Source organism: Pseudorca crassidens, chromosome 4 (genome assembly GCF_039906515.1).
Source record: "Pseudorca crassidens isolate mPseCra1 chromosome 4, mPseCra1.hap1, whole genome shotgun sequence".
Classification (NCBI taxonomy): domain Eukaryota; kingdom Metazoa; phylum Chordata; class Mammalia; order Artiodactyla; family Delphinidae; genus Pseudorca; species Pseudorca crassidens.
Window position 1 is genome coordinate 153380927 of NC_090299.1, and position 27854 is coordinate 153408780.

General features: G+C 43.2%; 1 protein-coding gene across 2 annotated transcripts in view; it reads left to right on the plus strand.

Annotated features, from left to right (window-relative positions):
* The window catches only part of PDGFC (platelet derived growth factor C), a 219850-nt gene that overhangs the window by 188645 nt on the left and 3351 nt on the right, over nucleotides 1-27854 (plus strand). Inside the window, exons 4-5 of one of the 2 annotated variants that reach the window (XM_067737098.1) lie at nucleotides 17426-17633; nucleotides 22250-22467. In XM_067737098.1, the coding sequence (XP_067593199.1) occupies nucleotides 17426-17633; nucleotides 22250-22467 (426 nt within the window). The remainder of the gene's footprint in view (nucleotides 1-17425; nucleotides 17634-22249; nucleotides 22468-27854) is intronic. The other variant, XM_067737099.1, reaches the window with a different exon arrangement.

The window sequence follows — 27854 nt, forward strand, 5'->3', positions numbered from 1 at the left end:
GTAGGACCTTGTTGTTTATCCATCCTATACACGCTAGTTTGCATCTGCGAATGCGGAACTCCCAATCCGCCCCTCCCCCACCCTCCTGCCCCTTGGCAGCCACGAGTCTGTTCTGTGTGTCTGTGAGTCTGTTTGGCAGATCAGTTCATTTGTGTCATATTTTGGGTTCCGCATGTGAGTGATGTCCTGCGGTGTTTGTCTTTCTCTTTCTGAGTGACTTCGCTCAGTGTGATAATCTCTGCATTTAGGTTAGATTCACACGTTCTCTTGTGTTGCTGGGCAGTCATTCTACACCTTCTCTGTCCGCCCTCCGTCCCACTCTCCACGACTCCACTGGTCAATATCTTCCTTTAAAACCTTGAGCATCTTTTCCTCTTTCCTCGCTCTCAGAAGATGCTTCTGCTTCCTGCTTCCCAAGGAGAACACCAGCGATCACGAGCTCTCAGCCTGCTCTTTACCCACCTGGCCCTCCTTCCTGCAGCCTTGGGGGAACCTCGGGGAGCCCGTGCCTGCCTGACCCCTCCCTCTTATCTGCATCTACTCGGGGGGCTCCAGCACCCCCCTCTCTCTCTTGCACCATCTTAATTTTTTTTTTTTTTTTTTTTTTTTTTGCGGTACGCGGGCCTTTCACTGTTGTGGCCTCTCCCATTGCGGAGCACAGGCTCCGGACGCGCAGGCTCAGTGGCCATGGCTCACGGGCCCAGCCGCTCCACGGCATGTGGGATCTTCCCGGACCGGGACATGAACCCGTGTCCCCTGCGTCGGCAGGCGGACTCGCAACCACTGCGCCACCAGGGAAGCCCCATCTTAATGATTTTGACCTTTTATTGGCCCACGTCCCTCAGCATACGAGTAGGCTGTTATTTCTCCTATATTAAGAGGAAGTCCTCCGGATCGCATGTCCCCATCCCACTACCAATCCTGTCGTCGGCTCTGCGGTCAGCAGCGCCTCTCAACTGTCCTTTGTGTTTGCTGTCTCTGTTTTTATTCTCTCCTCAACTCACCCTCCTCAAGCTTTTCACCCCCTCCCTCTACCAATATCACACCTGAAACATCTCCAAAGAGTGCACGCAGTCGTCCCTCAGGGTCCAGGGCGATTTCTTCCAGGACCCCCTCGGGGACCAAAATCCGAGGATGCTGGAGTGCCCCATGTACAGTGCTGTCATACAGGCATTGCTAAATCGAGTGTCCGATTCTCTGATCAGACCTGTCATCGGTGTTGGACGCAGCTGATCCTTTATCTTTTCCCGCTGAACACTTTTTCTCCTGCTTTCTAGATCGTCACACCCGTTCCAGTTTCCTCCTAACTCAGTTCCCTGTACTGCTTCCCCCTTCCTCCTTGGACATGGAATTATGGGAGTATCCCTAGGGTCATGGCCCTTTTTTAATCAGGACCTCTCTAGCCAGGCTTGGAAGCCATGATACTTACCTCTTCCTCACCAAAACTCACTCATTCGGCAAGCTCAGCCCATCGCATGGCTTTTCATACAATCCAGAAGCCATTGGCTCTGAAATTTATACATCCAGCCCCTGTGTCTCAGCTAAAACCCTTTTTTGAACATCCACATGCCTCCTCAATGTTTCCATTTGGATTTTATTGGCATTACCTGCGAAGTGCCTTCCTGAAGTCTGCTTTCAGCACAGCAGTGGATATGACCCTTTTCAAACATAGTCAAATAATAACGCGCCTTTGCTTGAAACTCTCCAACTAGGGCTGCCCAAATTAGCGAATAAAAATAATTGAATGAGTGTGTGTATTATCCTAATTGCATAATTAAGATGCTGTTAATTGTGGTTGTATCCACTTTTTATAGAGTATAAGTGTTAGCTTTTACTAACACTTTTACATGTTTTGGGCCCTCAGTCCTCTCTCTGAAATCAGCTGAAACCATGAGGATTTTTAGGGAGCAGGGTAGGGGTGAGGGGTGTGAAGATGGTTCCAGAGCACAGAATGCTTAGGGCAAAGGTCGGCAGAGCAGAGTTGCAGGGTAAGGACAAGACAAAGAAAACAATGTGGGAGGATATCTATGCATTTACCTTGAACTTTAATAAACTCAACTGTGACTTAGCTGCTTCTGAGTAGTCTAGAAATTCTAGTGCAGAAATCTGCTGGTTGTTTTAGTAACCCCGTTAGTTGACTCTGGTTGGAAGAGTTTTACCTTCTGTATACCTGTGACTGTTGCACTCTTTAGAATCACACTGTCAACCCCTCTCACTTACAGACAAAGCTGTCCGGTAACCCCCTTCCTTCAATGCTCCTGCTTCCGTTCAGGAAGATACATGCATCCAGGAGGTGCCCTTCTTATCAGGGTGATGACCGGGGAGTCTGCTTTTTTTTAAGGATTCCTTTTATTTCTTTCTTTCTTTGGCTGCGTCGGATCGTAGTTGCGGCATGGGGGATCTTTCACTGCAGCACGGGCCTCTGCATTGCGGCGTGCGGACTGCGGAATGTGCGAGCTCAGTAGTTGCAGCGCACAAGCTTTGTTGCCCCGCGGCATGTGGGATCTTAGTTCCCTGATAAAGGATCGAACCCGCATCCCCTGCATTGGAAGGCGGATGCTTAACCACTGGATCACCAGGGAAGTCCCCAGAGAGTCCACTTTCAGATATTTATTAATCTTAAATTAGGGAACAACGAAGGCGATCTCAGGCTGCCTGTTCTCTCTCAGCTTATGTGTGATGTCAATTGTTGTTTGCTTTATAGTTTAGCTCACAGGGGCAATCTTATCCGTACGCTGTTAGAGCTCATTTCTACAGTGTTGTACGTGCACTGAAAAGTATTGGCAGTATGACGGACCGTTGTTCATACCTACAGTATAATCCCATTTTTAACAGTCTTCCTTTGGTGAACATTTAAGTTTTTTATTTCATTTTAATTTTACTCTTCCCTCATCATATTGCTACAAAAAATGTCCTTGGATTATACCTCTATTTCCTTAGGATAAATTTCTGAATATAAACTTATAAGATCTTAGAAAATACCATCAAGTTGTCCTTCAGAGATGCTGTGACATTTTACTCTGTCTCCCTGTGGTTTATGGGAAGGATGTCCTTGCCCTCTCTCCACCTGCAGTGGATGTGAATTCTTCTGTCTTCAAGTTGCCTTTCGTCCTTAGGCCTCTTGTATTCTGATTGGAAATACAGACAGATTTCTCCCCTTATTCTATGAGGCCTTCTTCTAGTCAACCTGCCCGTAAATCCACTGCTCTTTCTTCTCCGTCTTTCTCACTGTCCAGCTGAACCCAGTTCCCACTCCTGCACTGATGCTCCTTTCCCGGGAAGGCCCTCTTTCTTCCTCACCTCCTTCAGTGAAAGGTCAGTAAGTCCAAGGACACAGAAGGCCACCTATTTAGTGACTACAGTGGCCTGTTAGCATCCCTCTCCTTGGCCTTCCATCACCTTAATGTTGCCCATCTCACTTGTCAGATCTCTCTTCTCTCGCTGCAGGACCACTGGTGCCTCAGGCCCCCTTCAGCCCCTTTGGCTCCTGTGTTCTGGGAACCAGTGCCAGCCCCCCTGCCTCAGCATCGCAGCTTCGTGCTGGGAAATCCCGATTTCCTCCCCTTGATAGTCTCATTTTTCTTGCGCTCTTACTCCATGGCTGTAACCAACATATACCTGTGAATGACTGTCAGTTTCCATCGATGGCCAGTCCTGCATATGTGATGTCAGGGCGGGGTGGCCACCACTCCTCTCCGTCAAATGCCCCAAGCTGAACGTTTTCTTTCTTCCATCCTTACCTGTTTTGTGTACCTGGATAGGTATGTCATGGGCAGCCACTCTCTGAAGCTGGAAGTACTTGAGGTCATGCAGGACCCTTGCCCCCCTTTCCCTCCACTCCATCAGCTACCAGATGCAACCACAGTCAAGTGCTTTGACACCCTTCTTTCCCTTCCTCACGGTGGGTATCAGTTCATAGCATATACTCTTTCTTCAGCATTCCGTTGATGTATTTCTGCCAGACCCTAAAAGCCATTAGGGATCAACATTATCCAGGAGAGGGACTTCCCTGGGGGCACAGTGGTTAAGAATCTGCCTGCCAATGCAGGGGACATGGGTTTGAGCCCAGGTCTAGGAGGATTCCACATGCCGCGGAGCAACTAAGCCCGTTTACCACAACTACTGAGCCTACTCTCTAGAGCCCGCGAGCCACAACTACTGAAGCTGTGAGCCACAACTACTGAAGCCCGTGCACCACAACTACTGAGCCTGCGCTCTAGAGCCCGCGAGCCACAACTACTGAGCCCGTGCGCCACAACTACTGAGTCAACGAGCCACAACTACTGAGCCTGCACTCTAGAGCCCGCGAGCCACAACTACTGAGCCTGCGTGCCACAACTACTGAAGCCCGCATGCCTAGAGCCTGTGCTCCACAAGAGAAGTCACCGCAATGATAAGCCAGCACAACACAACGAAGAGTAGCCCCCGTTCGCCACAACTAGAGAAAGCCCGCACACAGCAACAAAGACCCAGTGCAGCCAAAAATAAATAAATAAATGAGTTAATTAATGAAAATAAAACCAAAACATTATCCAGGAGACATGAGGCTTGTCCTCTGCCCTGAAGGAGTTGTGCAATAGTTTCAAGTCAGCGTGGTGCTAGAGACATGGGATCAGAGAAGGGCAGGTAGCCCCGCGTTAGTGGATGGAGAGAGAAGTCTGGCTGGTGACAGCCTCCTGGATGAGCTGAGTCTTCATGGAGGAGCAGTGGGGAGCCAGGTGCAGAAGGGAGCAAGGCAATTCCCATCGCGGGGAAGCAGCACGGGCAGGGCTTCAAGCCGGAAGCCCTGTTTATGGTTCCACCAGAGTCTACATGCCCTTTCCCCCAATCTAGGGCACCTCCTCACGTAGGAAGACCAAGAAAAAAGCCGTGATCGCATCCCACCTTTCTTACAATCTCTCTCACCCTCCTGCTGCTTGTGGAGCTTGGCACACACAGAGGCGTCCTGATCAGACCTCGGTCTGTCTCTCCACCCACCACCACCTGCTCTCCCACCCGACGGCAGTGCCTCTGCTGCCCTTCCTCTTCCTTTTAACCCATCACCTTTCTGTTTCCCAGTTCAGGTTCTTTGTAAATATCCAAAGTGTTCTTCTCGTCTGAGTGCTTTCTTGTTCTCTGAGCTCTAGGTTAACTTTATCTCTTCTTTGTAGTCTCCCCTGATTTTTTCGGGCAGTCAGTTGCTCTCCTGGCACTTAGTTTTTAAACGCTGTTGCGGTCCTTACGCACGGATGTAGGTTTGCCCATCAGAAGCTCAGTGGCTGTTCGTCTTCATCACTTCCTGCAAGCACCTGAGTCGTACAGTCCAGTTTGCAGAATGATGTTACTTTCATGTGTCCCTATTTTCAAAGCCATGACTTGCTTATATCAACAGAAGGAAAAGACATCTCAGGTGTACTTGGGGATGATGGTAGCAACATTTCACAATTTTTTTCTTTATTTCACGTTGTGTGATTTCTTTTTGACCTGCCCAGAATGCTGACCACGTGACACAATTTCATTTTAGTGCAGTGGCCAGCGCTAAAGAACATGATGAAAGAACATATAACTGCTTATACTTTTATTTTTTGGAGATGTTGGGATGTGTGGACAGTCACTGAAGACTTCGTAGCGTAATAGGAATGTCACGGAGCGATTACAATTGTAAAAGACAGTGACTTCACGCTCGATAAAATAATTGTTCTTCACACTGCATGCTGACTAGTTACTTTATAGAAGTTTGTGTTAATACAATGCCATACACTGTAGTTAAGATACAGTTACACGGTGTGCCTGACTAGTGAAACCCTGCGCTTCTGGTGGGGTTTCTATTTGTCTCATTTCACATAAAGACTTTTTAGGCAAGAAATATGAATTCAGAAAACTGAAAACTAGAGATGTTAGTTACGAACATTATTATGCGTTTGGTTTTTTTTAAGTTTCTCAGCACAGAGTTTTTCATGGCCACGAACACACCTAGACGTGCCTTTACTGAACTTGTTCCAAAATGCCCGTTTCACTCCCCAGTATAGCTACTGAATATAAATCTGTTTTAGGAGAGAAAGAAGTTTGAACAAGGGTTTTCCCTGTGGTGCAGGGCAAGCCATGTCAGTGTTACAAGAATGTTGGGTGAGGTATCAATGAACATGGACTAAATAGCTAATGTCATGCCATACACACAAAACAACATAAATCAGGAACTAAATTTTATAATTATTGATTTATTGATTGGTTGACTGATTGATTGATTTTTGGCTGCGCTGGGTCTTCGTTGCTGCGCACGGGCTTTCCCTAGTTGCGGTGAGCGGGGGCTGCTCTTCATTGCGGTGCGTGGGCTTCTTACTGCGGTGGCTTCTCTTGTTGCGGAGCATGGGCTCTAGGTGCGCGGGCTTCAGTAGTTGTGGCACGTGGGCTCAGTAGTTGTGGCGCACGGCCCTTGTTGTTCTGCGGCATGTGAGATCTTCCCGGACCAGAGCTCGAACCGGTGTCCGCTGCATTGGCAGGTGGATTCTTAACCACTGAGCCACCAGGGAAGTCCCCAGGAACTAAACTTTTAAAGATAATTGTTTATCTTGAGTAAAACTGACATAGTGGGGACGATGAAATGTACAGTTAAAAATGTGTGTGATTAAAAAAAAAAAATGTGTGTGATAATTCCTAAGTCTGTACAAGGCTTGACTGTTTATTAAAATGTTTAGTGATACTGTTTTACTTAATTCTTAAAACTTTTCTGAGGCAGGTAGTATCATCCCTGCTTGAAACATTGATCCCTAGAGAAACACATAAATGAAGTGTTCATTTGTAACTTACGCAAATGGTCCATTTTATTTGGCCGGTGGGTGTGGCTCCCCTACTTTGAAGAAGAGACCATCTTTTCCATCATCTGCTCTCTGCAGGAGGCCTGGGGAGTGCCTTCCACCCGACAGAAGGAAGGATGCCAGGGGAGGGGAGGGGAGGGGCAGATTTCAGGAGGCGTAAGGAGTGTACAGAGGTTTATGGAATCTGTACAAACCTCTCCCGTCGGGCTCCACTGTGAGTCATCTATAGCATCTTTCAAACAAGGCTGTTTTGTAAAAGTATAATGTTTAAAAGCTGATATATATTTCTGGGAAAGTAAAACTTAAAAATTAGTATTTTTACTGTACCCTACGGACCATCTGACATAGAATTGTGTAAATTCAGTCAACAAAGGGAAAGGCGAAAGAAAACAGGGAGGCCAGCTAGAAGGCTGTTGCAGGTGGTGGCTTGGGTGATAGGATGGTAGCAGTGGAAGTGGTGAAAAGCGCTCAGGTCCTCTTTGGGGTGTCCCAAGACCAAGTTCAGTGTTGGCAGCAATGTCCCAGCACCAGCTGGGGGAACCACCTTCTGCTCAACTCAGAGCCCTCAGGTTAAGAGCTCAGTCCTACAAGACTGCTTCCCTCCTGGCCTCAGAGACCAGGCACAAGCCCCGGCTGTTACCTGGGCTTCTGACCCACCAGCTACACATGGGATGTTCCAACAGTCCCCTCCGATTCCGGCTGGCAGTCATGAATACAGGTTGCTACCGGTGCTCTGACCCACGGCCCCCTCCTCAGATTCCATTAACTTGCTGGAACGGCTCAGAGAACTCAGAGAAGTATTTTACTTACTAGATTATCAGTTTATTATAAAAGGATATCACTCAGAGCAGGCAGATGGGTGCACAGGGCGGGATATGGGGAAAGGGCTCCAGGCTTCTGTGCCCCATCCAGGCATGACTCTCCCCAAATCTCCACGTGTTCACCAACCCAAGCTCTCTGAACCCATCCTTTTGGGTTTTCGTGGAGGCTTCATTACATAGGCTTAATTGGTCAAATCATTGGCCGTTGGCATTAGATTCACCCACCTGGTCCTCTTGCCTCCTTGACGGGGCATGGGGGGGGGGGAATATGGGGGCAGGAGGGGTGACCAGAGACTTGAAAGTTCAAACCCCTCTCACCTGATTGGTTCTCCTGGCAACCAGCCTCCATCCTTAGGTGCGGCCAAGAGTCACCTCCTTAACACCACAAAAGACACGCTTATTGCTCTCATCACTTCGGCAATTCCAAGGGTTTTAGGAGCTCTGAAGAAACAGGATGAAGATCAAATCCATATTTCTTACCATAAGTCAGATGATCACAGATTCTAACCCTAGTCTGATGGTAGAGCCGAGATAAGGTGGGATGCGGGGTGAAGACACAGGAGAGAAGCAAAGAACAGCTCCACACGATGGGGTCCATTTACTGAGGAAGCACAGGGTAAGGTTACAGAGAGGGGGATGGTGGCAGCGTGTAAGTTGGAGGGAGGTCACTAAAGGAAGGAACGCGGACAGAAGATAGATGAGGTCCAAGCATGGACAGCCTGGAGGTGGGGTGGACCCAGCAAGCACAGCTAAGGAGAAGCATCTGTCCAAGTGGGAAGCAAGTCTGCAGAGCCTGGTGTCGGCTTGAAGACAGAAAATGGACTGTTAGATTCAGCCCTGAGGGGTGGGGCGTCATCGGGGACCTTCATGCCTTACGCACACACTAATTATTTCCATTAGATTATCTCATTATTCCCCTCAAAGGAACTTTCTGAGGGGTTTTTTTATTACTCCTCCCAGTTTCAGCTACTTGGTCACACTATATTGGCAAGCCATTTTAAAATAAATAACTTATACTATTGTTTCTTGCCCCAAATAAAGTCTTCCACCCACATAAAATCTGAATGAGGTTGAGGGTCTCATCTGACTATTAAGCCTACTGAACAGATAAGTGAAAATATCAACCAATACAGGCGCCATTTCTCAGCTAGATCCCCACAAAGCATTCCGAACATTTCCCTTAATGGCTGTTAAGTGATGCATTGAATAAATACGGAGCCGCAAGAGAAATTTCTGTAAGAAAGAGCCTTAAGGATTACGGCTTGAGGCGCACATTAATTCTAGGGTTTCGGGGAAGACGTGTTTTTCTTCTAACAGTTCTTAGCTCACCTTCTCTTTCCTGTGAAGTGTCTTCCTGTCGGTCCCTTCTTGAGCACTGAATCAAAGCAAATCCGCAAGCGTTCAATATAACAAGATTGGGGAAAGGCGCGTAGTGCTTTGCCGTCAAACGCTAGTAGCTGTCGTCTCAGCTTTTTAGGGCCTGTCACGTTTTTTGATTCAGAGGAATCCTTTTAACAATCTCAGTAAGAAAGCACCCTTCATTTTGGCTTCGCTCGCAGATGCCATTGGGGAAGGAGTCCTCGGTGCCGTGTTATTTAGTTGTCCCATGGAATCCTAGCTTTCAGTCTGGGTCATTGCTGCTAATTCACAGTTTTACCTAGGAAGTGGAAAACTGTGTGTGTTGACTCTGATTCACCAGCCCACAGTCAGCTGTCCCGGGAAAGTGCTGGTTTCCAGGAGACCTCCCACCCTTTAACTGGGGTGACCTCAGACCAGGAACTTTAGGTGGAGAGGAGTTGGGGTAATGGTGTTGTAATTTGTGAGTCTAGTCAGACGGCAGTGGTTCTCAAGTTTCGCACTGAAAGGAACACTGGGCTGGTAACAGTCTCATCCACTAATTTAGTAAGAAACTGTGCTTATAACATAACCATTCTTCTTTTTTTTTTTTTTTTTGGAATTTTTAACAAAGCTAGCCATCTCTTTTCCCATATTTGGGCCCAGACAGAACACAGCTGCTACTCAGAGTTTGCCTGAAACCCTGAAACTCCGGGAAGGTCAGCTTCAGGTTTGAGCCTTGACGTGACAGCTTTTAAGTGCTGGAGGGTAAACACAGTTCCCTTTTCAGCCTGGACGGTCGCTGGGATCAGCTGTGTAGACAAATCAAGGTTTATTCCATTGCCATGCTCTCTGAGTAAGCGCCGCTCAGTGTTAAGACACGACATGAGTACACTTGGCCACTTTGCCCAGGATTTCTCACTTAAATGTATAATCTGCCTCACCCACACAGTATTAAAACATCTGTTCTGGAGTGGTAATGCAAGCATCTGATTTTCTCTGCTGGCTTTAAAACCATTTAAAAACATAACCCAGATAACTTCTGGGACAGAGTCAGATAAAAGCAGGGGGAAAGGAGGAAGAAGCGTGTTTAAATGAATTGTTCCAGAGCATTCTTGTGTCTTTACGGCACTGCCCGTCAGTCGTTCCTGGCAGAAATGTTTGTCTGCGGGCCCCGTCTGCTCCTTAAGCTCTTTAAAAGACAGCCCTATATTCAATATATCAGCTTGACATGGTGTAACGGAGACTGGAGACACCTTTCAAAGTGATGGAAAGCAAGGCTGCAAGGCTGAACTTCTCTTTTTTCTTCTCTCCCCACACCTGGATGATTACTTTGTTGTTCTTTTGTTTTTAATAACTGCAACAGTAAAACCTAATCCGCATTCCTAACCCTTCTGTTAGGTGTGAATGAAGTGAAGCCCCCTTATCAGTTTGAAATGTCCTTTATGCCTTGGCTGGGAAAGCTGCAGCGTAAGTGTCCGTAGGCCCTGTGCTGCTCAAGGTAAACATCGGTGTGTGTGTATTTGTCCGGGGACGGTTCATCGTCAATGTCATATTTTTAAATTTGCACTCACCGCAGAAACACTAATAGGAAGACAAGCTGCGGTTTTCTCAAGCTGGGTATTTATCGTGGAATTATAAGCAGTTCGGATAGTACTATTCCAAATAGGAAGTCAGCTCTTCTTCTTCTTAAAAAGAAGATGATAATTAATGCATAAGGTATCTAAGTAGCCGTAAGAAAATTCAAAACCACTAAGATGTTGATCTTTTAAATGAACCTGGAGAAGCCAACAGAGGAACTCACTTGCTGTCTTCAGCTTGTAACACTGATTCATCCTGGCCCTTACTTTGTCCAGACACATGGGCTGCCCATTATGTTTCAATAATAAAAGTAGAAATATGATTGTTTTTCAGTTATTCTTTCACATTAAGTTCCCTTTTTATGGTCCACACTCACCAGGATTTGTTTGATCCTTGCTGAGTTGCTTATGTGATTCGTAATAGCAAATTCTCAGTTTGGCTTTGTTTTGGCAAAGGGAAAAAGTCTCTTCTGTGAAACAAAATACTTGGTTTGTAAAGGTTAAGCTTCCCAAGGGCAAGAATTTTTGTCGGTTTTCTCACAGCACCCACATGATGGGCTTTTTAATAAATGTTTGTTAAATGACTTAATGGACACGGTATAATGTTAACCTTCGTTTGCTGCTCTGGTCGATATGAAGTTGGGAATTCCATGACGGCGTGCTTTAGTGTGCCAGGGCTGCTGTTACAAAGTGCCAGAGGCTGGGTGGCTCGCACAACAACATTCATTTTCTCACAGCTCTGGAGGCTGCACGTTGGAGATCAAGGTGTCGGCAGGATTGATTTCTTCTGAGGCCTCTCTCCTTGGCTTGTAGACGAACACCTTCTCCCTGTGTCTTCACGTGGTCTTTCCTCTGTGCGTATCTGTGTCCAAATTTCCTCTTTTTTCAAGGACCTCTTCTTGCAAATTTCTTCTTCTTACAAGCCCAGAACTGGGATCGCTGGATCAGATGGTAGCTCTAGTTTTCGTTTTTTGCTGACCTTCCATACTGTTTTCCATAGTGGCTAAACAAAGTTACCTTCCCACTAATGGTTCATAAGGATTTTTGGGAAACGACACCAAAAGCACAGCAACCGAAGCAAAAATGAAACAAGTAGGGCTTCATCAAACTAAAACAGCTTCTGCACATCAAAAGAAGCACTCAGCAACATGAAAACGCAGCCCGTGACATGGGACAATGTATGCAAACCAAGTACTGGACAAGGGTTGATATCCAAAATGTATAAAGAACTCGTACAACTCGATAACCAACCAAACAAAACAAAAATCCGATTATAAAATGGGCAGAGGAACTTATCAGACATTTTTCCAAAGAAGGTGTACAAATGGCCAACAGTATATGAAAAGATGCTCAACGTCACTCATCACCAGGGAAACGCAGATCAAAACCACAGTGAGGTATCGCCTCACACCTGTTAGGATGGCCGTCAGCAAGAAGACAAGAGATAGCAGGTGCTGGCGAGGGTGCGGAGAAAACGGACCCTCTTGTAGCCCACCGTTACGTGGAATTCTTAAACGTAAAAGCTGGAAAGAATCTTAAAGTTCACTGGGTTTAAGCAGCCATGCTTCACAGAGGGGAAAACTGAGGCCCACATGGGTTACAGTATTTGCTGAAATTCCCTCTCCTGATGTAGTAGCTTCAGGGGTAAGTGCAGGCTCCCCGACTCCTGATCAGGGCTCTTCTCTCGTGTCATGCTGCCACTCGGAATGACCCTCACCAAGGAATTAAAAAGACCTCATCTTGTATAGGATCATTACACACGGTTCTGACATCCTAGAAATGAACTAAAAAGACCTCATCTTGTATAGGATCGTTACACACGGTTCTGACATCCTAGAAATGAACTAAAAAGACCTCATCTTGTATAGGATCATTACACATGGTCCTGACATTCTAGAAATGGTTTGACAGGACAACTCATTGCATAGAGATTTCACAACTCTTTCCTCGTCTTTCAGGATCTGTCCTTACAAAGTCATATAGCCAAAAGGGTCTAGACTAGGATTAGATTATCCACCCAGGTTATTGCTGCTGCCGCACTGAAGAGCATAGCAGAAAAGCTTTTCTCTGGCTTACTGAAGTCGGGGTATTGATTTAGTTAGCTATGTACATTACAGAAGCCAAGAAACACTGCTTTTTGTTTCTGAACATTGGCTTCCACTAAATAACGCAACCCATAGCTTAGTGATAAGCATCTATTTTCATGGCAACCGAGAGAGCTGGGGGGAGGGGAATAGGCAAATCCAATTCAATTCGAGGCCCTTAGCCCAATCGTAAGTACTTTTACACAGCAAAGATATTGGTAGAATTTTCTAGACACTAAATATGAGAGCAAAGCCCCTAGGCTTGTACCAGAAAGAGGAGTTCTTAGTTAGAGGAGAAATTAAAGCTTAAAAAAAGTAGAAGGTATTTTTCCCTCTAACTTTTTTTTTTTCCAATGCCCCCCTTTTCTCTGAAAACTCCCTTTAGACAACTTAGAAAAGCAGAACTTCAAAAGTGAACAACTTGATTGTTCCTTGAACCAGTGGGTGGGTGACAGTCATGAGGAAGCCCTTAAAAAAGAAAAGCACTGCTTCCTCTGTTCTGTCCCGGGATTGAATCTTTGAATCCAGAGGAAGTGAGTTAATTCTCCCCTCCTGTTTCTTTTGGGTGGGGACTGCCGTGTGTGCGCCTGTGCGCCTGTGTGTATGGGGTTATCTTTTGAAAGCATTGTCTTAGTTTAAATATTTTAGTTTAAATATTTAAAAGTGTGGAGATTTATAACATCAACCAATTAACTGCATGCGGTAACATTTGCCAAGTTGTTTTTTCCCTTTGTCATTTGAGGGGATTGATATTCTGATACTTCACTGAACCCAAGATGGGCATATTCTGTTTGTCCAACATTACAGACTTACCGTGTTTTCTTTTTCTGTGTAACTACTTTAAACTTTATCTCAGAGGTCCTCATTTCAGTTGGAACTTTTCATTGTTCTTGAAGGAATGCTCTATACATTTCCAACAGACGTGGAAGCAAAATAAGCCAACCCCAGAGCATAAATAACAATTTTATATCATGCCTACAATATACATCTGCACTCTGACACTTTAATGAATACTGTATACTTTTTGTGTAGGCTTTCTATACACTTACCCTCTGTGTGCAGATTGACACATTTGATTTGTTTTGTATCATCACAGTCATAACTCAGTTATCCTTTGAGTAATACTGACTCTTTTCACTTTACATAAACATACACATTTTGGCGTAGAGTTTAAAAATTTGCAAAACCGTTGCATCAAGTTTTTCACATTATAAGTTTAATCAATATGAACCAAATTGGCTAAATTAGTAATGAACACTTTTATTAGAGAATTGCTTATTTATATCCATACTGCACTTATCAGTCATAATAGTACTCTCTGTCAAAGCAATATTGCATTTCTTGGACAATTAAAAACATTCTGGTAGTAAAGAGGAACGTATTAAATGTGCTTTCTACTCTTAAAAGTTGGATAGAATAATGGAAAAAGATCTTAGTGCTAATATTTTAGCCGGAATCTTGACATTATTGAAAGTAGATCTTTAAAATAAGAATGAAATCAGTGTTGACCAAAGCTGCCACATTCACTTCTGCAGATTATCCTCTATAAACCCCACAACCACCATGGGCAGTGGGGCTCGGGACCCACAAAGCCATGAGTCCCAGCAGGGGCTGTGTCTGCCCCAGAGAACGGATGTCCTTTTTTTCTGAAAAGCAAGTACCCTCTGCTTTTCAAGCCATGTGTCCACAGGATAGCCTGGAGAGGGTCTTTTCCAGATTGACCCAGTTGAGGTGTTTGGGGAAGCAATGGCCCTGTTACTCGGGAAGGTTTCATGGATGGGTTGGGTTTCAAGAAAGGCTGTTAGAAATGGTAAAGATTTATTACGTGAATCACAAGATGGAGAGTTTTGCCCGGGGAGGGGGGGCAGCAACGTAAGCATGGGGAGAAGTGCAAGGTCAAGGTCAGAGGAATATGACATGTGCAGCAGCCAGTGAGGAGACTAGATTGATTGGGACAAAATGTGCCTGTCTTTGATGAGTGGAGGATTAGATGCGAAAGGTGAGCGAAGGTCAGGTGGTGAGGATTCTGAGTGCAGGGAAAGGAATTTGGATTTTATCTTCCAGATGAGAAATCGCTCTAGGCATTTGTCCAAATCCATCCCGTGATCAGCGATAACTTATTTTGGGTAGATTAACCCAGGGTTATGCAGCAAAGAACAAAAGGAATAAGAAAGAGTAAAGGCAGGGAGACAAGGTTAGAGACTGCTAAATATAGTCCATTGTTTTCAGGGTCTGCCCTGTATCTGAGTAATGACGATGAAAAGGAAGAGCTGATATGATAGTTTTTTTAATTATAGCAAATGTTATCATTTTTACCTGATCTCTAGAAAGAATCCATACTTATTATAGAAAATGCTGAAAATATGGATAGATATAAGGAAGAAAATGGAAATCACCCATTCTCATTAAAACCATAGATGAACACTCCACATCTTAGGTGCTCTTGATTTTTCTTTGTTTTGTTTCAATGTATCTGTGTTGAAATCATGGTATAATAATGCTATGTTTACATAGCTTGGATTTCTTGTCATTTACTACATATTAGGCATTTCTTTTTTAATAAAAAAATCCTAGAAGACCTAATTTTTTATTTTATTTTGTTTTATTTTTGCGGTTCGCGGGCCTCTCACTGTTGTGGCCTCTCCCGTTGCGGAGCACAGGCTCTGGACGCGCAGGCTCAGCGGCCATGACTCACGGACCCAGCCGCTCCGCGGCATGTGGGATCTTCCCGGACCGGGGCACGAACCCGCGTGCCCTGCATCGGCAGGCCGACTCTCAACCACTGCGCCACCAGGGAAGCCCAAGACCTCATTTTTTTTATTGCAGTATAGTTGATTTACAGTGTTGTGTTAATTTCTGCTGTACAGCAAAGTGATTCAGTAATACATATATGTACATCTTCTTTTTTCAGATTATTTTCTATTATAGTTTAATACGGGGTATCGAATAGAATTCCCTGTGCTATCCAGTAGGTCCTTGTTGGTTAATCTATTTTAGATCTAATATCCTGTATCTGTTAATCCCGAACTCCTAATTTATCCTCCCCCTCCAGCCCGCTTTCCACTTTGGTAATCATAAGTTTGTTCTCTATGTCTGTGAGTCTGTTTCTCTTTTGTAAATAAGTTCATTTGTGTCATATTTTAGATTGCACATATAAGTGATGTCATGTGGTATTCGTCTTTCTCTTTCTGACTGACTTCACTCACTATGACCATCTCTAGGTCCGTCCATGTTGCCGCAAATGGCATTATTTCCTTCTTGTTTATGGCTGAGTAATATTCCATCGTATATAGGTACCACGTCTTCTCTATTCGTTCATCTCTCGATGGACATTTAGGTTGCTCCACATCTTGCTAGAGGGCCTCGTTTTTCATGCCTGTCCCACTATTTCAGTTTATGACTGCAGGGTCATTAACTATTCCACTATTGTAAATTTAGATTGTGACCAACTTTTTGTTATTATAAACGTTACTGTAATAAACGTCAGTCAACATAAATGTTTTATTCCATACTATTCCCTTTTCTTCTTCTGCAGATAAACAAATAGATAAATTTCAAAAACTAAGTGGAGCATTTGTTCCTGTATTTATTTTGCCTGTTTTGATTTCAGTTCTAATCTACCACTCCCCACTTTTAGTCCACTTTAAAAATTGGGGAAGGGAGGAGTGTGTTTCTTAACGGGCTTTTCCTGAAATCATTACCTCCTTTTGGTGCTTGCCTTTTAAAATGGTGCACTTTAATCCATCGCTCTGTACATGAGCATTTAGGTGGTTTTCAGTTTTTCTCCTTTCACCACTGTGATGAATTGATATTCATGTGCACATATTTTCATGTGCACAAATAAAAGGCTGTAACCTCAAAAGTGAACTACAGGGACATGGGACATATCCATCTTCAACTTAGTATCCTGTGCACATCAGCTACATCAACTACAGTGATACCAATATATACTCACTTCTGCAGGCAGACCAGAAAAATTCCAATTTACCCACATCCTTGGCAATCCTTTCCTTTCAATGCTCGCCGATCTCCTGTAAGTGAAATAGTATCTCTTTTTTTGTATGTGAAATATCTCATTTTGGTTTGCATTTCTCTGATAACTAATGAATTTTTTAGCATGTTTTCATATGTCTAGTGGCCATTCAAGCTTCTTGTCTGGAATTTGTCCATTTTCTATTGAGTTTGTTTTTTTCCGTGTACTCTGTCCTGTGACAGGTATATGGTTTGCCAAGGTGTTCTCCCAGTGTCTGTATTTTAACTCTGTTTATTACAAAAAATTTAGGCAAATTTATCAAAGTTCTCTTTTACGGTTTGGGTGTTTTCTATCTTGATTAACAACTCCTTCTCCAACGTCAAAGGCTTTAGCTTTTCACTTATATATTTTTTTCTTATTCTTTTTGGGTTAATTACTTTACATTACATTTTTAATTCCTCTGACACACCTGGGAGTTCCCAGGTGATTTTCCAGAATGAGGAGGATAAAAAGTTGAAAACTTTGGTAAAAACTCTATTAAGGCTTCCGTTGTTAAGTCCATAACTGAACCATGGAGGCATCTTTGCCTACCATGGTTTGTGGTAACGCAAGTGAGTGTCTTGCCCATTGAAAATCTTTTCCCACAGAAACTCCGTCCAAGTTCATCTGCATGAAGTCTTGGCAAAGTAGTTTACTGCTCACTGGGGTTGAATACAGTTTCACTTCCAGGTGTTTTCGGCCTTAGTCTGCCTATCTAACCTCGTGCGTGAGTCCAGAAGGAACACTTCGTTTTTTTAAAAGCGGTTGCCGTCTGACACTGGATTCGTTTTACTTTCAGCAGTTGACGGAAACTGTGAGTCCTTCCGTGCTCCCCGCTGCAGCTTTGCCACTGGACCTGCTTAACAATGCTGTCACTGCGTTTAGCACCTTGGAAGACCTTATTCGGTATCTTGAACCAGATAGATGGCAGCTGGACTTAGAAGATCTCTACAGGCCCACATGGCAACTGCTGGGCAAGGCTTTTGTGTTTGGAAGAAAATCCAGAGGTAAGCTCTCTCTTCAGGTTAGCACCTCATTTAAGTTTCTTAGCAGCTAATGTTTCAGATTCTTCTGCCGTACCTTCTAATGAGGAGAGTTTAAAATTCTTCCCCGATGAAGTTTAAATAATCAACCTTCTTAACATTTGAGCATATTTACGTATTAAATAAGAATACATATAAAAGGAGGGTTTGGAAGATTAAAAGAGATGCTTTTGCTGAAAATTCCTGTTATTTCTTTAATTCAAAAATATCATTTTGATGAAGTCCTGTGCTACATTTCTCAAGAAACATTGCTTATTCAAACTTAATATTTGGGGTATATTGATTCAGAGATTCAAGAGAGATTATCATAGCTGCTAAACCAGGTTTAGGGCTAGAAAAGGGGAAAGCTCTATTAAAATCTGTATTCACCATGACCCCATGGGTCAGGATTATATCAATTTCCATTTCCTAAGCCTAGAAACTTTTCTAAATAATACGAAAAATAACAATGGCTCCCCAGAAAACAGAACTGTAGTTTCCAAGATAGAAGTCACTGTAAGAAAATAATGCTCTAAAGGAACTCACACCATGATAATTTTTTCTATGTAAATATGCTTCTGAAATGATCACTTTTGATTCTATGAGCACATCTCCCTTCAAGAGTGAAAGTGTTGATAATTAAACTTAATTTCACATGGTCAAGAGATTGGAGATAATGTTAGCCGAATCTGTTCTCAGGTCAGGTAACTTTCCTCGTCACCCTAAACTTGGAAAGCATCCCTCTCAAACAGAAATGAAAATGTAACTGGGTAGTTATAAAGCCCTCAGACAATCTGTTTCAGTCTGTCAGAAACTTTGAAATCTACCCAGGGTCCCATTAGAGAACGGAGGACAGTCTGCAGAAAGTCTGTAGAAAGCACAGTGTTTAGTTAATTTGAGCGACTCACAGGGGCAGATTGCATCAGACTGGTCAGAAAGAAACCCGATTCCTGCCCTCTCCTGCTAAGAGTTGCAGCCCTTCTGATCAGGACTTAACATCTCAGCAGATCATGTTCGGACTTGCCCAGCACGGTGTTCTGCTGGACCAGCAGCCCTGGTTTCCTCTCAGCGATATTGGAAATCGCTGTTCACGTCCAGAGGCAGCTGAATCTTGTCCAGATGCTGAAAACGGTTACATATTTATAGGACATGATCGTGATAAATAACTCACCAACAACAACACTTCCCTGCCCTCCCACTTAGGAACGGGAAGATGAAGATTTGCAAGGCTGGCTGAAACGCCCCTGAATAGAGCCTTTGTTAGCAAATTCGAGGTAGATTATCCCGTGGATCCGTAAGAAGCAGAGGGAGTCAACCGGACTGAGCTCAGATCTAGTTTTTTGACAGCCGATGTTGGGATACGAGCCTGAAAATCTCCCCTCTAACCCTGCCTGTATGCCTGCACCTCTCACGTGGTGCTCAGTGAAGATTTGGCCGGAGGCTAGGGTGTGTTTAAAAGGCCCAGCGCTGAACCAGATCTCTCAAATATTCATTTAACACTTTCCAAATTGAAGCCCTTTGCAGTTTGCCAAAACTATTAACTTTTTAAGTGTACAGTAAGTGTGAGCAAAGCAGTGTATATTTTTGGAACTCTACATAAACTAAAATGCAGGTGTGGGATAACATCTCTATAGACAAAACCAGCTCCCCCCCACAGGAGTCTTTCTACAAAGGAAGGAGGAGTAAAACATTTAAAAGCTTCTAATTAGAGATTGAGATAGATTTTCCACAGAATAAACATATCACAGCGTTACCACATTCATCTTAGCAAGACCACCCTCAGATTGCATTACGTTAATAGAATATCCTTGGGCTGAGTGTCTGAAAAAAATGAACACTGACAAAGTAAACTGTGATCGTAATTTTTTTCAATCAGTATTATTCTGTTTAGGAAAACTTGCAATATTTATGAATCTGAACAAGAAAACAGGCATTAGAAAACCAGTTTTTATTGACGACAGGCTTCAAATCTTCATTCTTTAGAAAGACAAGCTAATGCATGTATTGTCTTAGGAGGTTGTTACGAAAAGGAAATAAAGCATCTGAAGGCTAAGTTTACTTTACAGATATTTTGCAGAGGGAAACTTCCACATTATTACAGTTAAGCTATTAAAATGTATGTGTTGGTGTTCTACCCAATGTTTGGAGAATTTGTGACACCAGTCATAGTCACGTGACTTATTCTAATGATGCTTAGATGTGTTTGAAGCCCTAGAAGTAGGAAGCATAAATTTCAAATAACATATGCTAAATGTGAAGTCCTTACTTGTATTTTTAGCCCAGAGGGGACTGTGTTAATGTCTTTCCTTTTCTTTATTTTCCCTTTCTTCCTCTGGTTCAGCGTGTTCATTCATACCTTACTACTGCAGAAAAGAAAAACCCATATTTTTTAAGTCAGGTTTAACTAGTACTTAAAAAGGGCTTTTGACTTTTGTGTCAAACATGATAGATGAGTGGAAGCTAAGTTGAAAGTCTGTTTAAATTTTCACATTGTAGCAGGTATCATAACTTGGTTCACTTGGGAAATCCATCTAACCTTTTATTGTGGTTAAGTAAACATTTTAAAGCTAACATATACAGACTCATTTTCTAGTTTCATGAACTAGTATGTTTAAAACTCTTTAAGGTAGATGAATATCCTTTGAAAGCTAAGAGTTCATTCACATTCTAAAGAAGGATAAATCTTAAAGAAGCATTAAAAACTCTGGCAACTGCTTTTGTATGTGTCTGCCTGTTTTAGGCGTTCTCGCTCCTTGCCTAGATGTTAAGTTCTAGCGAAAAGATTCAAAGAAGCTCATATACAACTTGGACAGTGAAAGAGCGGTACGTGTATAGACATAGGTTAGGGTTCGGCAAAATGAAATGAGGTAAAATACGTGACATCATTTAACCTAATTATTTCATTAATTTTATTGGAGATAAGCTTCTCTTTAATGGTCCTCGAAAGAATGAACTCTTTTCCTCTTAAATATTTAAAAGCTTTACTGTCACAGGGTCATTTTTCAGATGAAAGGGAAATCTTTAGATATTCAAATAAAACAGTGATTTTCTCTTGAGTTGGAAAAAATAATTTCTAGCTGAATAAGATGTTGAAATGAACTTATTGAATTAGCATTTCCTCCGTGTTCCCCTTACTTGACCGAGGTTTTAGTCAACCATATGGTTTACGTGTGCTTATAATTGACAACTGCATTTGCATAAGCTGTAATATATTTCTTGAAAATACTTACATTGGCTTCCTTTGACGTTTTAGAAAAACTTGACCACATACTCAAGAATAACCTAGCTAAGAAAACAAGCATTTGATTCTTAATTACCTTGTCACTTTAAAAGTATTTAAAAATGTTGGCATTTAATTTTTAAGGCTGGGTTATGTAGTGATTATTATTACCTGAAGCTATCTTTAACCAGAAAATATTATTTATAATGTCGCCAATATTACTGAAAGGTATTTAACCAGATTTAGTATAGTTTAGATAGTATTCCTAAATTTTAATAAAAACTTTGTTTTTGAAGGAAAAAAGCTCTGATGAATTATATGTCATTCAAAACTTCAATTTTATTGGAATTGCTTTGATTTGAATATTTCTAGGGGAAAAAAGGCAAAGCTGTAAAGCAGAAATTAAAATCATATTAGAATTGCTTATCCTAATAATTATCAGCTACTTCATATGTTATGTATAAGCTCATGTTAAACATGACGTGTTATTTTGATCTGATTTAACTGAGGCGGTATCATTCTATAGTTGATAACAATGGTTCTTTAGAACGTACTGCAACAGTCTAATGAAAGGACGTTTGGTTTGGTCTTCACATGGAGGCACTCTCTTAAAGAATAAACCACGGCATAGTTAACCAAGTTACTAAAAGAATAGAGACAGTGGTTATAAGTTAGTCATTTCTTCTGCCCTTCAGGAGAATAGACATCTGAAAAGGAGTCTAGTTAAGCTCAATTTCCAAGTCCAAAAATTTCTCAACGCGCCAGAAGCAGTGCTTTCCAGCAACTTCTGCTCCTTTCAAACGTGTCCTTTCCCGCACTCCGGTCTGCTCAGCCGTCTTCAGAAATTCATTTGCTTCATTTCCTTTCCACGCTCTATGATTCTTGTTGCCAGGAAGATTATGGAAGGTTCTGTCAACAAGTGTCTGTACGTTGTGTTTCATTCATCGCGGGAGCTTGTCATCCTTCTAAACATCGCATCTGTGTTTTCATCAAAGCTTTCCTTTTACATTCTATTCTTCCCTCCCACGCCCCCCTTGTTTACTTTTTTCCAAAGGTTAAAAGGTGTCATCCCCTTTTTCTCTATAAAGTTTCCTGTTTATAGCTGGTAACTCTTCTGTAGTCTCCATCCTCAGCACTGCACAATGCCGTCCCTTCATCCGTCCCTGGGTCACAAGGAAGCTCTGTTTGCCATAAGACGGAAAGCCCAGCCTGCGAGCTGCATCGCCCTAAGACCTAGTTAGATCATCGGGGTTCTTACTGGGGCGATTGTTCGGGAGATGTCTAGATTTCTGTATGAGAGCGAGAGCGCGAGGGCGCTTGGCGAAATCGCAAGGCTCAGAGCATGACCGCCTCTTCCTCTGCTCCCCTGTGTGCCGTGCAGTGCTGGGCCTGAACCTGCTCAAGGAAGAGGTGCGGCTCTATAGCTGCACGCCTCGCAACTTCTCCGTGTCCATCCGGGAGGAGCTCAAGAGGACCGACACCGTCTTCTGGCCGGGCTGTCTCCTGGTGAAGCGCTGCGGCGGGAACTGCGCGTGCTGCCTGCACACCTGCAGCGAGTGTCAGTGTGTCCCCAGCAAAGTCACCAAGAAGTATCACGAGGTACGGGCGGCCTTTCCCTTCCCGAAAGATGACAGACCAGCCTCTCTGAAGTGGATTTTGGTTTAGAAGGGAGATGTCGTCTTCACGAAAACCAGACCAGACAAAACCAAGGTTTACCAAAGAGCTCAAGTTTTCATTTATTATTATTATTATTTTAAATTTATTATTATTATTTTTTGGCTGCATTGGGTCCTCGTTGCTGCGCGCGGGCTTTCTCTAGTTGCGGTGAGCGGGGGCCACTCTTCGTTGTGGTGTGCGGGCTTCTCATTGTGGTGGCTTCTCTTGTTGTGGAGCACGGGCTCTAGGCACGTGGGCTTCAGTAGTTGTAGCGCACGGGCTCAGTAGTTGTGGCTTGTGGGCTCTAGAGTGCAGGCTCAGTAGTTGTGGCTCGTGCGCTCCAGAGCGCAGGCTCAGTAGTTGTGGCTCACAGGCTTCGTTGCTCCGTGGCATGTGGGATCTTCCAGGACCAGGGCTCAAACCCGTCCCCTGCATTGGCAGGCAGATTCTTAACCACTGCGCCACCAGGGAAATCCCTGTTTTTTAATTGGGACCTTGAACTCAGGAAACCAGACATCAAGGATTTAGAAAGCTTGTCCTCTGATAGCACATCATGGGTACTCAGTGGAGGTTTTCTGTCTCATACAAAAAAGAAACTGTTTTTCCAGGGAGGAAAATGGGTGAAACTTTTCACCTCTTCAAAATATGAAGGGAAAATATTTCAAAGACAAACTTGGAGGTAAATTATGGTCTATTTTGGAGAAAATAAAGATCTTTAATATTTATCTTTCCATTTGGGGCCATTTGGGCACATAAATTCCAAGGGACATATTCATAATTATACTTCCTGTTATTTCATCATTTATATCTTCCTCTTATTCATGGTGCCCCAAATAGTATGTTAAGCTTTTTATAGATCCTTCATGCTTCCCTTTATTCCATGGAATTAAGGAAAATACAATATGAAATGTTAGTAATTATTGTTTTTCAGAGCCTTGGGGACCTTAGAGTTTATATGTTTAAAATTTTCATTACCCCCGGTGATACCCAACCCCCTCCAGTCCTCCCCAGAAGCACGTGGCTTTCGTGCATCCGGAAGCGACCCCTTCCTGATGGCTCACCTTCAGTTTTTACAAAATGTCTTTTACAAACTTTAATTTTCACAAAACCAAACCAAAATCTACCTCCTGACTTCATTTGGATATGGCTTCATTCATTTTCACTTTTTTCTGCTAAATAAAAGAATAACACAAACTAAATACCCACTTGATAAAGGAAATGATTTTACCTGTGAGTGAAGACGTCGGTGAAACCCTAATTTGTTGGGTAATCTGAACAGGTAGCTGCGCTCATGTGACGTGGTTGCCCAGCTCTTCCGCAATATTGTGTTGGCAGGTGATTAAGTGGGAGAAAAGCAGTGGATTCCAGACAAGGTGCCTGTTTCCCTCCTAGATCTACCATTAACATGTAACCATCCACAGGACACTTAACCTTTGTAAAACATGTGCGAACTCTGATAATGTCTCAGGTTTTTCCTAAAGGGGTTATTCTCTGACAATTGTTAGATGGCAAGTTTTAGAAGATGACATCCAAACCTGGCAGTCTGGGATAAAAGTAGGACTGTTGACTGCCGCCCTCATAGTCCACTTTCGTTTCTACACCACATACGTCTAAAGATCCTTGTGTTGGGAACGGGTGCACTCCTGTTCAGGAGGAGGTCCTCGGGAGCTTGTGGGAGCCCCAGCTCCACTCTGCCCAGACGACGGCTTGTTGCTACTCTAAGAACTGGAAGTCTAGTCAAGAAAAAACCCTTATGGGGTAGTTTTGTTACCGAACCAGACTTGGGTCTGCTTGCTGGGGCAGTAAAGCTGCTGAACCAGGTCGTGGGGAGGAAAGTGCAGCATTCATTGCAGGTGCCAAGCAAGGAGACCAGGCAGCCAGTGCTCAAAAGACCCAAACTCCTCAAAGGCTTTCAGGGACAGGTTTTTAAAGACAGGGAGGCGTGTGATCAGCTGGTGGACACTCTTCCGATTGGTTGGTGGTGAGGTCATCGGGAGTCCACATCATCAACCTTCTGGTTCCAACCGGTCTGGGATCTACATGCTTGTGGGCAGCATGCAGTTAACTTCTTCCATCTGGTGGCGGTTTCAGTATCTGCAAAACAGCTCAAGGGACCTGACTCAGAATATCGTCTGTAGCCCGTGAGGAGGAACTGAAGGTCCTTGACTTTGCTTAATGGCTAAACTGTTATTATTTTGTCTTGCCGTACTGTTTTCCTTTCTTTATGCGTTTTCTCATTTCTCTGATTAAATGACTAGAGTTTTTCCACAGACAAAAGACAGGCAGAGGACATGCGGCCGGGCGGGCGAGGAGGTCTGCTCTGGGAAGGCCTCTCAGGGTCCTGCTCAGTGACAGCCCTGAAGCACATGAAAGTTAAAAGGCCTTAAAGGGTCGGCAGATCTTAGAGTTGGTTGGCATAATGTGAAAGAATAGGGTGAGAGTAGGAATTAAGCTGGGGTGGTCTCTCCCCACCTAAAATCATTTCATTTTGAACTTTCTAAAGCAGGGACTTACTAAGCAAAGTGTATCTGGGGACCTGATTTAGCCAACAAGTCTTGGGTTTATGACTCACCTTGCTACGACCTGTAAAACCCAGAGCATTTCTAAACAAGTTTATCAGATGCTGAATTGGTATCATGCTTCTGGGGCAGCTGAATCAGTCCTCAGATCAAGTGTATCCTCCCCCATCCTATACTTGTAAATTTCTTTTCCAATACCATTAGTTTTAGGTTTCTCCAGAAAGTTACCCCAGAACGTGCAGTATCTGTTTTAAAGTCTGAGATAAAGTTCTTGTGTAGGGAAAGGCCATGGTCAGTGCTTGGCCACGCACTGACCTTCTTCCAGAATGGTACTGATTTAGCCTTCCAGTCTTCAGGTGGCGTTGATTATGTGTATTATCTGCATGTCCACAACTTCGGATGCTTATCTAATTGTACGACCGTGTAGTGCAAGTTTCCCACAAATATCTCTCGTGTGTGTGTGCAGAAATATACATGGTTACCTGTTCCGCATTTCTCATAGATATCTCCAATCCAATCATCTCAGTTTTCTTCTATGGGAATTACAAATTTTTCTGTGATAGTTATTTTGTTAACCATCGAATTACCCTATGAAAAAAGGATTACTTGTTTGGTGTAATTCATGATTTCTGAGACCTAGATTTTTCTCAGTCTTATATTTTGCAAGTTCTGAGTCTAGTACTACTCCTAAATAAGTGAAATTTTTTGAAAACATAATTCAAAATAGTTCTTAAGTCATCGAAGACCATTACTCTGGGTCTAGAGATTTAACTCTTTCACAGTGAAGCCCATCTTGGGCTTTAATTCTTTTTGATGATCATTGCTCCAATTTTCAGTTTAAAGATTATCCCACTTCATGGACAAGGCAAAAGCAAAGATAGAGCTTAGGAGTTTTAATTTTTCTCTCTTCCATCCAGGTCTATGATACCAGCTTCCCTGCATATTAAGCTGACGTGTGTCCATTTGTATCACTACAAATATAACTGAGTTATTCCCTCTTTTGCTTTCCTTTAGCATTTTCCTTGAGTTTTGTTCAACCATTGTATCAAAAATAAGTTTACAGACTTAAAATTCTCATAAAATATAATGATATTACTGTAGTAGTGTTTTGGTATAATATTATAGCATAATAGTATCATTAAGGTTGATTCTTTGTAGCAGTCACCAGATACTCTTTATTGGAGGCCATTCTAGCCAAAAACAAAAAATGTTTTTTCTTAATTTCCCCGTCTCCCAAATAGGAATTCTCAAAAAAGCAAGACAGGAGCCTTATATACGTATACACTTAGATGTTACCTCTTCCTTGAAACACTTTTGAGTTTCCTGCCAATCCCAGCGTAACTCATTCCTCCTCTGTGCATGTGTAGGACTTTAAAGGTATCTCTATAAGCTAACTTTTATTATTTCGTAATTATTATTTATTTGTATTTGTTTCTCCCAAATTGAGAACTCAGAGTAAAGATCCCATCACAGTGTAGCACTCAAGAGCGGGGACTCCAAGGCTGGGCATCCAGGGTTTGAATCTGACATTTGTTAGCTGTGTGACTTGGAGCAAATTACTTCGTCCCCTGGGCCTCGCTTTCTCCATCTGTGAAGTGAGCCGTCACCCCTCGTGCCTTATTATGAGTAAGACTTAGAACGAGGTGTGGCGCATTTCAAGCCCTCAGTATACGCTAGCGATTGTCTCACTCACCTTCACTTCCTCCGTGTTCCTAGCCTCATTAAAGTACGGCAAATGATCAGTAAAGATTTAATGAATTTGCCCAGAGGTAGGACGGTATTCTCTTTCTGGAAAAAAGATCTATAGGAGACTCTGACAGAAGAAACATATTTGCTCCTTTTTCCCATTCTTAATCAGCATGATGAGTTTCACCTTGTTTATATCCTCGTATATTTAGTTTCACTTCTTTCCTTAACACAGTAGTGTTTTCTTGCTTAGATCTGTTTGTCTGGGGGAAATAAATATACCACTCAATTGCCTTATTCTAGTAGTGAGCCCCGTCACTCAAGGTTCTATGCCGCCCAGAATTTTGGGCATCATTCCCTGATGGGTCTTTCTGTGCCCGATCTGTTCTGTCCGCAGTCTCTGGTTTTAGCTTTTCCCTGGATTGGTTTTTCATGGCCTCGTGATTTTAGTTTGAACCTCTTCCTCAACATTTGTGTGAGATGTGCTTCTACCTTGTTTCTTTTCTGTGTCATAAGCTATGTCCTAAAAACCAAATTCTCTAACATTATCTGGGACCTGCTGGTCATCTTCCAAGTCTCTCTTTGTCTCCCAAAGTCCAAACTTTCAAAGGGAATTGAGAGAGAAAACACTGATTATCACCCACCCCTCCACACCACGTACAAGACCTTAACGTCACTGGAACGTTATGAGATTCTTCTGCTATTTGTAAACACCCACAGGTATCGGTGGATGAAGACTGGGCACGTGGTGGGGGGCGTTTATTTGGTGAACGCGTGTTGCGTCAGCACCACAGAGGAAGGAAAGACTCTAGGATTGCCGCCTGGTGTCATCAATTGTCGGGACTGTATATGGCGGCCTCTCTAACCATTACCCTTCATAGTTATTTTTCCCCTGCCAACTGGGAAAATGTATACAAGTGGACACAGGATTTAAAGACATTGTCTATGCCAGTATCGCAGTGTATCTCCACCCAACCTCATTCCAGAAGCCCTTTGTAGCGCGAGTGTGCTACTAAGGTATAGTGCCAGCATCTTAAGAGAAGTTGGTTTTGACACCGCCTTATGTTGGTCAAAAACAAGAAATCAGTACCAACCCATGATCTATATTCAATACTCATTGGGTTC